This window comes from Psittacula echo (genome assembly GCF_963264785.1).
Source record: "Psittacula echo genome assembly, chromosome: 3".
NCBI classification, from domain to species: Eukaryota; Metazoa; Chordata; class Aves; order Psittaciformes; family Psittacidae; genus Psittacula; species Psittacula echo.
The window spans coordinates 127,095,292-127,105,774 of NC_137736.1; the positions used below are offsets into that span (position 1 = coordinate 127,095,292).

General features: G+C 50.0%; 1 protein-coding gene across 1 annotated transcript; it reads left to right on the forward strand.

The window, feature by feature from the left end:
* Positions 1-8,208: 8,208 nt before the first annotated feature.
* On the forward strand, positions 8,209-9,180 carry OR2AT4 (olfactory receptor family 2 subfamily AT member 4; the record flags this gene model as incomplete). The annotated part of the gene is made up of 1 exon (XM_080613584.1): positions 8,209-9,180. The coding sequence occupies one exon, from the start codon at positions 8,209-8,211 to the stop codon at positions 9,178-9,180; it is 972 nt and encodes a 323-aa protein (XP_080469710.1).
* Between the last annotated feature and the right edge of the window lie 1,303 nt (positions 9,181-10,483).

Sequence of the window (10,483 nt, forward strand, 5' to 3'; positions counted from 1 at the left end):
AAGAGCTCATCTCAGTCTCCCCTCTGGCAGGTTCAAGCCATTCCCCTTGGCCTGGCCCTACAGGCCCTTGTCCAAAGCCCCTGTGGAGCTGCTTTAGGCACTGGAGCTGCTCTGAGGTCTCCCCATCACCTTGTCTTTGGGTGACACAGAATAGCCTCAAAGTACTAAAATTTAATGGGGATTCTTCTTGCTTTCCCATGATCAGCAGTCTCACAGCAAAGTTGATGTTCTCCATCACTGATCTGTTTTACACCAACAGAGCCTCCCATGAGCAGGACACTTGGCCACCTCTCCAAAGGGCTGAGCTCAGCTGTGGCACCATCAGAACACCCCCAAGGTACAAAGACACCTTCTCATTAAACCAGACTAATTGTAGGAGAGGAGAATGTCCACATCTGAGCCATTCCCTGCTTGTGAGGAACCCTGAGAGGCTGCAGGAGCAATTAAGAGGAGGAAACCCATGCCCAGGTGGCCAGAAGCCCGCTTCATCCAGGAGATGGTCCAGCAGTGGCCCCGAGAGTATAACCATTAACAGCTCAACGTTCCCTGAGTCAGAACAGTCATTAACTATTTAGCAAGCCTCAATTTCTCTTCCACTGACATTCCAGGTCCTTCCTTGGACTTGTGTCTGCTTTATCTCATAGCATCCCATGATAGGGAGCTTCAAGATAGGGCAGATGGGACCTCAACATGGAGATCCACCTCCTCCTGTTTGCTTTGCTGCAACTTGTGGTGGCTTCATTGGATGTCCCTGGAGTCACAGGTTGGAACTGGATGAGCTTTAAGGTCCCTTCCAACCCAAACCAGTCTTGGATTCTATGATCTTCACACAAGCTTTGCAGGACCCTGACCAGCCCATGTCTCACAGCAGAGCTCAAACTGACCAAGTGGACTTTCCCACCTCCAGGTAGCTCCTTTGGGCTCAACAGGGTAAAAACTGATGCTCTGAGGATGTGATGCCCTGTCCCATGCAGGTGACAGTCCGGTTTGGATGGGGAGGCCTGGCTGGTGGCCATGCAGGCTTTTCCATTCAATCCAACCAAGGTCTGCACCATGAATCCAGTGCAGACCTTGCAAACCCTGGTGAGCCTTGCTCCACCAGCACGCTTGTCCAAGTCCCTTTGCTAGGTACCAGTGTGATACAACCCCAAACCCTTCCTTGTCTCATAGCACTGTGGGCCCTGTATCCCCCAAAATAACTAAGTGGGTGCTATTTACCTGCTGAAAAGCTGGTGGGAACATGCAGAGCTAGCACATCATCTGGTATTTAGCATCTCCATATGGAGATGGATGGTGGAGGGCATGGATGGATGGATGGATGGATGGATGGATGGATGGATGGGTCGATGGGTGGATGAGTGACCTCTTCTGTCACTGGTCGAGAAGAGGAGGTGTCCATCAGGTCCTGGGCACATTGGCTCCCCAAAGCTGTGTGCTGGTGTGCCTGGGGGTGGCAGTGTTAGAGCAGAGAAGGAGGATGCAAGCAGGGAACCTGCAATGTCCTGACGTCGGGATACCACAAGCCCTGAGCATCCTTCACCCCACAGCCCAGCAGCTCTTCAGACAGGCCTGGGGCTGAGGATGACTTTTATTCCTGTGCACACCTCTGGGCAAAGAGAGGAGATAAAGTCACGAATTGGACTTTTCATTGGACCATTGAGGCAAAAGGAAAAACCAAAGAGCAGCTCTGGGTTCCTCTGCTCCCAGTTCTGTGTGAGCTGGCATCGCACCTACCTGCACCTTGAGCAGGCCCTAGGCACATCCCACCTTCCCACCAGCCTCAGTTTCCCCATCGGCAAAGCCAGGGCTGTTCAGCTGAATTTCCAAGTGAATTAAGTCACCACCACCCATTTTCTCAACCCACTGCACGGAAATCCTCAGCCCTGCTTATAAATCTGGGGGCTCTCACTTCAAGAGCATCCCGGAGGATGCAGGGTATGAGCTGCACGAGGCTGACGGTGCTTTTAGTAATCCCTGAGTCCTTCATCCCTTTCTAAATGGATGGCACATGCCTCATGCATAGGAAGAACACAAACACAATAAGGAAAGGAGGGTTCCATTCTCACCCTGCCTCGATATTCCTTCTCTGCTCTTATTTTTGCAACTTGAGGAATGGGGATGATTTATATGGCATTCATGTGCTGCTGGGAAATGAATTCTTAAAGCATCTAAATAGTGATTAAATCTAGATGTGTCACCGTGTTCAGAGCAGATCCATTTATTAATCTTCCCTTTTTCAGCTGTTTTATGAAGAATCAACTGGGCACACTTGGGGAAATGAGGAAGCCGAAGGGTGACATCCAGCGTTTTGTGCACACAAAGAGAAATGAGCGTTTCCTACTCAGAACTTCTGCAATTCAGGATCCATGGGGTGGGAAATCATCTTTTAAACTAGGAGAAGCTGGGTTCACTATTCCAAAAACATTGATTTGATCATACATAGGATCACTCGCAGCCTGAGCAGGGTGAGAGGGGATGGAGATAAAGCGAATGCAGGTCTGGTGTATGAACCACCCCAACAGCAGGACCAAGGGATGCTCAGCACAACTGAGCTGCACCCCCACAGCGTGAGCAGCAGCTCAGGGAGGGGATCCTGCCCCTCTGCTGTGTGAAGGGGAGACCCCCCCTGCAGCCCTGATCCAGCTCTGGGGCAGCAGCACAAGAGGGACGTGGAGCTGCTGGAGCGAGGCCAGAGGAGGCCACGGAGCTGCTGCGAGGGCTGGAGCAGCTCTGCTCTGGAGCCAGGCTGAGAGAGCTGGGCTGGGGCAGCCTGGAGAAGAGAAGGCTCCTGAAGGGGAGACCTGAGAGCAGCTCCAGTGCCTAAAGGGGCTGCAGGAAACCTGGAGAGGGGCTTGGGACAAGGGCCTGTAGGGCCAGGCCAAGGGGAATGGCTTGAACCTGCCAGAGGGGAGACTGAGATGAGCTCTTAGGCAGAAGCTCTTCCCTGTGAGGGTGCTGAGGCGCTGGCCAAGGGTGCCCAGAGAAGCTGTGGCTGCCCCATCCCTGGCAGTGCTCAAGGCCAGGTTGGACACAGGGGCTTGGAGCAAGCTGCTCCAGTGGAAGGGGTCCCTGCCCGTGGCAGGGGTTGGAGCTGGAGGAGCTTTAAGGTCCTTTCAACCCAAACCACTCTGGGATTCTATTCTATGATTCCATGCAATCTGAGGCTTGTGCTCCCCGAGGTTCCAGCACACTGCAGCACTGAACACACAAACCCTGATTACACCATCCCTGGGTATTAATTATGCTGAAAAACATTTGTACATCCCAAGGGATCTGCAAGCCACCGAGAGACCAATTTGCTCTGGTTCCACTCCCGTTGCCACCCAACTGTAAGACTCAGTGTTTCAAAACAAACATGTTTGGAAACAGAACTTCTCCCTGGTGTTCATGGGCAGTGTTTTTAACACAAGGACCCAGGAGCACTGCCGTAAGAGGCACCGCATCCACTTGACGCCATCAGAAGTTCAAGTGGGAGATCATTCCAGAAGGTCCATGTCAGAAGATGCATGGAAACGAGCAGAGTCATTATGTCCTGTTTGTGCTGATGATCATGGCTTAGCGTTGATGTTATTTGCTCTCATGTCCGTGGAGCAGGGCCAGATTCTGCCTTCTGCATGAGAATAAAGGGACACATGCCCATGGTCTTCTTGCACCAAGAGGTGCTCCAAGGACTGATTGTAGAAACTAGATGAGTACGTGAGGGGATGGGGGGGTGGTGTTGATCTTCATATAGGCTATTTTGGAAAATCTGACCCAAAAAGTGCAGATTGAGGGAAGGTGAAGGTGGGACACGGGGGGTTGGGCTCTGGGAAAGGACATGAAACCATAAGGAGCATAAGGTGAGACAATGGAGATGTGATTCATGAGCTGGAGGAGCAGAGGGAAGTGAGAAGTGGCAGTGGGAAGAAGCAGCTCTGACAAGTCCAGGGGCAAAGGGAAGGATGGAGAAGACAAGGAGATGACAAGAAGTATCTTATGGGTTACAAGTAATGAACCGAGATGAACAAACATGGGCTTGGTTCTTCTGTCATCCCAATGGATGGTTCCAGCTGGGAAGAGTGGGAGCTTGCAGGACCTCAAGAGACACCAAGGTCTCATTCAAGAAGGTCTGGTTGGCCTCTGACAGCTCTGCTGCCTGTCCCACAGCTGGCCAGATGTGCCCAGGAAGGGGGGATGGCGTTGGGATGCTGCTGCTTGGTGCAGCCATAGCACAGGGAAGGGATTTGTCCCTCACCCAAACACTGGCACAGGTCACCCAGGGAGGTCGTGGAGTCTCCATCATAGGAGATACTCAATCCTCCATCCTCCCCGCACCACGGCCGTCCTACCTGGGACAGCCTCAGGCACCGTGGCGGTGACAGCACCAGCATCCTACAGAGCTGCACGCCTGGGAGGAGGTACCTCAGATAGCACCGGACATTGCTGTGCTCACACAACACATACAACACCCAAGTCTACTGACCTGAGCTGCTGTGAACTATGGACATCCCGAGCATCTCTGTCCTGTCTCCAGGGAAGCCAGTGATGGCACTTGAAGGCAGAGCAGCCTCTGGTCCTGACTTAGTGGGTGCTTCACATAACTGAGTAGTTTAATAAAAGCACCATCCTGAAGGAGGTGATCCTGCCTCTCTGCTCTGGTGAGACCCCACTTGCAGCACCGTGTTCAGCTCTGGTGTCAGCATCAGAAGGACATGGAGCTGTTGGAACAAGTCCAGAGGAGGCCACGAGGATGAGCAGGGGCTGGAGCAGCTCCTGCATGGAGCCAGGCTGAGAAAGTTGGGGCTGTTGAGCCTGGAGAAGAGAAGCTGCGTGGAGACCTCAGAGCAGCTTCCAGTGTCTGAAGGGGGCTACAAGGATGCTGGAGATGGACTCTTCCTCAGGGACTGGAGTGATAGGACAAGGGGAATGGCTTTAACCTGCCAGAGGGGAGACTGAGATGAGCTCTTAGGCAGAAGCTCTTCCCTGTGAGGGTGCTGAGGCGCTGGCCCAGGGTGCCCAGAGAAGCTGTGGCTGCCCCATCCCTGGCAGTGTTCAAGGCCAGGTTGGACACAGGGGCTTGGAGCAAGCTGCTCCAGTGGAAGGGGTCCCTGCCCGTGGCAGGGGTTGGAGCTGGATGGGCTTTAAGGTCCCTTTCAACCCAAACCAGTCCATCACTCTATGACTGCCCACTCCTCCTGCACAGGCTGAGCCATGCACCATGTACCAAACTTGACCTGGAGAAGGGAGATGGAGCTAGAACAGACATAGGTCAGGATCTTCTGTGGTTGCATTTGAATTTGGCTGTGCTCATATTTGGGAGAGCTGCTGCTGGCCCTACCTGAGAGCTGCTCCTCTGCCATGGCCATGCACTACATCTTCAGTGTGTGCCTTGGGTGGTGTAAAGGGGGAGATGGAGACTTTCACACCCTTTTGAGTGCAACCCACACGTTGGAAAGGGAATGACAAAGGCAGGGCCAGTATTGAACCATGGGAAGCTCCTCCAGATCTGGGAAGGAAAGGTTGGTCTTCCTGCAGTGTTTCTCCACCAGCCTTGACACAACAGCCCACGTCCATCACACGACAGACTTTGGGTAACGAAAACTCTTCCTCTGCTGCTCTTGACTGTGCAAATGTGTTGATACCATCTCCATCTGCTGTGAGCTGCGGTGAGCAACAGGGAGAGATGCTCCATCAGGAGATGCTCCGTCGGGAAGATGACATGTGGGTCTCCCAGCTCGAGGCAAGAAAACCTCATGGAGAACGTCTCTGAGGAGCATCTCTAGTGGCACATTCAAATGTATTCAATGGCAGCAGCAGCTCTGCCTGTTGATGTAGTGCAGGAGTTTTCCGCTTCCCACTAAGGATGACATTCAAGAAGGGGAAGACCTTATTGTAACTTCGGAGTGTGAGTTATTGTTGCTGCTCTTCTTTTATTACAAGATTATTTAGCCTAATGAAGTGTTTTGCTTTGATTTATTACTTTCTCAGATGCTTGTGAAACATGTCGACAGGCTCCAAAAAATGGGAATTCGTCAGGAAACAACTTCAAATTAATGATCATTTTAAGGATATTCCATGCTGGCAATTTTAATTCAACACAATAAATTCTCTTAGGGGTTTTTAATAGCACGGCATTATCTGTACAATGACATCCTTGAAGCTGAGCAGTTTGGAACAAACAGTAACAAGAAGGAGAAATGGAGGAGGAGAGATGAGGCAGGGAGTAAGCAAATATTGACTGTATTTAAATCTCAGTGCAGCAGCAAATACGTCTATTTGTAATATTAAATGGATCTTCCCCGTCTGGTTCTGGAGATGACTTTCTGGGGGAAAGGTAAAACTATCTGAGAATTAGCAGAGATTAAATAATAGAAGGAAATTGCTTGAGACCAACCATTCGTCTCACCTACTTGTGGCTGAGCACGAACCATTTCCAAGAGAGCTTTATTTCCCTTCTCTTACATTGGGATGAGGAAAGCAAGAAAAGGCATAAAAACTTCATTAAGCTTCTTTTTTTAGCTTAAACCTCATGAAAACAAGGGTGTTTTTTCCTTCTGCACATCCATTTTGATTTATCCAATGTTAGAGAAAACAGATAAGTTCCAAAGGAATTTGTGCCCATGGAAGTGCAGTGGCTGCTTCATGGCTTGAATAGGAGATGCTGGAAGTTTCCAAAAGGCTACTTTATTCTGCCACAGCAAACAAGGATATTCCATATAGTTTGGGCAGAAGAGTCCTTTCCAATCTGCATTAAATCTTTATGAGCAACAAAGGAAGTATTTCTGCCCAGAGGAAAGAAAATCCTTATAACTCAGGAATCTTATAAGCCCATAATGTGAGATAAAGGGAAAGAACAGCACTTTCCTTTCCTGGAGAAATCCAATCAGGATCACAGATTTGTACGGATAATGCAATTGTAAAACTACTCTATGCAAAATAAAGAGATAGAAGGGCTGTAAAGCTTCCCATAGGGTCCCCTTCCATCCCAGCTCAACTCACTGGTGGATGCTTACTCCTGTTTTTCACTATTACAGTGTCTTTGAACTTCATGAATCTCTAAAACATTTCTTGATGTAAAAGACACAACGCTGACCTACATCAGCCCAAGAAACCACTGCGAAAATTCCTTTCCTTTAATACAGCAGGAAACAACCCGGAAAAAAATCAACATTTCCATCTGAATTGCAGCAAGAGCAGCAGGAATCAACCGGGTGCTGCAATGGCCATGGGAAAACCACTGAGCCACAAGTAGCCAACCAGAGGTAACATGGGTATGAAAAAGGGTAGTGAGAACGGCTTTGAGTAGGAAGGATTGTAAGAACCTAGCAAAGGAGAGATGGATGGTTGAATGCTGCTGAGCTGATGCTCTGAATTCCCTTAGAAAGGAGAGATGGGCATGTCTGTAATGCGGCTCCTCTCCTCCTCGGTACAGAATAGGGCAGAGGAGGTGGATCCCCCCAAATGCCCCTTTTCGTCAGGAAACAGAAAAGGATGAACTATATAGATGAGGGAGACTCTGAATGGAAAGCACCCAAAGCTACAAGAGACGAATCCTTGTCCATGCCCAAAGCTGAAGGATCTATAGATGTAATCATAGAATCCCAGCCTGGATTGGGTTGAAGGGACCTTAAAGCTCCTCCAGCTCCAGCCCCTGCCACGGGCAGGGACCCCTTCCACTGGAGCAGCTTGCTCCAAGCCCCTGTGTCCAACCTGCCCTTGAACACTGCCAGGGATGGGGCAGCCACAGCTTCTCTGGGCACCCTGTGCCAGCGCCTCAGCACCCTCACAGGGAAGAGCTTCTGCCTAAGAGCTCATCTCAGTCTCCCCTCGGGCAGGTTCAAGCCATTCCCCTTGGCCTGTCCCTACAGGCCCTTGGCCAAAGCCCCTCTCCAGCTTTCCTGCAGCCCCTTTAGGCACTGGAGCTGCTCTAAGGTCTCCCCTTCAGGAGCCTTCTCTTCTCCAGGCTGCCCCAGCCCAGCTCTCTCAGCCTGGCTCCAGAGCAGAGCTGCTCCAGCATCATCAAAAGTGAATTCAAATCATCTTAATTGTGGGTTAGAGACAAGAGGGAATGAGCCATGGCTTGCAGTGTGCTCAGCTCTGTGAGAGCTCATCCAACACGTATTTTCCTTGCAGGACGTCTGCAAAGCTCTTTAGACAAATGTCTTCCTGCACATCACCCTGTTCCCTTGCTCCCTCTGCATCCTTGCAGGCGTTTTGACCAACCCCACCATGGAAAGCTGCAGCAGCAACGCCTCCACCAAAGTCTTTTTCTTGGTGGGGTTTCCAGCTCTCCAGGATTCCCAGACCCTGCTCTTCGTTGTGTTCCTGCTATTCTACCTGCTGATCCTGGCTGGTAACGCCGTTATCATCACTGTGGTTGTGGTAGACCACACGCTCCACAAGCCCATGTACTTTTTCCTGCTCAACCTCTCTGTGTTAGACGTGCTGTTCACCACCACCACCATCCCCAAAATGCTGCTGATGTTCCTGGCCAACGTTAAAACCATCTCCTTTCAGGGCTGCTTTCTGCAGATGTACAGCTTTCACTCCCTGACAGTAACCGAGGCGCTTCTCCTCGTGGTCATGGCTTACGACCGCTATGAAGCCATCTGCAACCCCCTCTGTTACCCAGCCAAGATGACCAGCAGAATGAACATACAACTGGCAGCAAGTGCCTGGATCACTGCGCTGCTCATCCCCGTGCCCGTCATCACGCAGACATCTCAACTAGCCTATGGACACACAACCAGGGTTCACCACTGCTTCTGTGACCACCTGGCAGTGGTACAAGCCGCATGCTTGGACTCCAGTGCTGACTTCCAGACCTTCTTGGGGTTCTCCATTGCTATGACGGTGTCAATTGTCCCTCTGCTGCTTGTTACCATCTCATACGTCCACATCATCCTCTCTGTACTGAGGATCAACTCCAAAGCAGGACGCATGAAAGCCTTTTCAACGTGTACTTCCCATCTGCTCGTGGTGGGCACTTACTACTCCTCCATCACTGTGGCTTATGTGTCCTACAGAGCGGACATCCCTGCTGATGTCCACATCATGAGCAACGTTGTCTTCTCTATTTTGACTCCTTTGCTAAACCCCATCATTTACACTTTACGCAACAAGGAGGTAAAATCTGCTGTTAAAAAGTGCATTTTCCAGAAAATCTCTCCCCTTTCTAGAAAGTTCTATTTATTTGGGTGAAATAAATGTGTGGAAGTGTGGAAGCCTCGTGCTATTTATTACTTTAGCCCTCTGGTTCATTAAGATATCATCATCTTTGGAGTTCTGCTTCCTTGAGCTGTGCTATATCTCACGTTAATGTGTTTCAGCCTATTTCTGTGAAGGTTTGAATAGAGTTGCTGTGAAATTTATCGTTTTCTTCTTTGGTTTCTATCCTTCAGTGACTAAATCATGGATGCACTAAATAAAGCTGTGAATGCATTAAACAAAAGTGAAAATGCACTAAATAAGGGTAGAAAGGCACTGAATAAAGCAGAACTAGAGCAGTGCCACCTTTCTTTACACATCGCCCTCCCCATTGCACCATGGAGGATGTGTTATTTTGACTCCTCCATTCAACACTTTCAGGGTGGATGGAGTTATTTTCCCTACAAGTGATAGAGGGGACCCTGGGCTGTTACTCCTGGGTGAGGATCAATCACAGAATCATGAGACTCCCACTGCATGAGTCTCCAGCGTGCAGAGCATCTTCTCTATCATCATGTGAGCAGAAGCTATGAGCTTGTAAGAGCCACTGAAGACATTGGCATGGCATCGTCTTGGTTGCCTAAAGTGGCCACCGCGCTCAGGCACAGGTTTGTGCTCCACGCGAGAAGGCACCACGGGATCCAGATGGGAGCAGAGATGCCCGTGTGTCCATAAGGATGTGAAAACCCAGCACTGATCCCTGTCCCCATGAGAGGAAACCTGCACAGGTGTTAAGAAAGAGGTTTCCACCAGGGATCTTGCAGAAGCATTAAGAACCACACCAAGTTCAGGTGCCTGAAGAGCTTCCAAGGGACCTGGAGGTCTCTAATGAGCTTTGGGGACTCCCAGGATTAGACTGTGTTAGCGAGTGGGCACCATGGATCATTAACCTTCCCCTGGACCCAGCTTTGTCCAATGTGGCCTTTGGGTCTGGGGCAGCACAAAGCTCCATCATTTCTAGGCCAACCAGAGTGGAGTTTTCAGTTCAAATCCCCTCCTAACAAAGTGTTCAGCAGCAAAGAACCGTTCATAATGACCAATAAATGTTCTTTTCTTATTACTTTTATATATAAGTCTTGTTTCCACTTTGTTCTTACTCATTTCCCACCCTTTCACTTTCTGTCTGATGCCAGATCAGATCCCTGCTGCCCGTGTGAATTCAGAGAGGAGATGATCCAACTCTTCCTTATGAAATGACTGCTCAGAGGCTCTCACTGTAACAGTTCCCAAACTTCTCATTATTGCCATGATTTTCCCCCCAAACCTCTTTATGTTTTAACATTCTTCTTGGAGAATA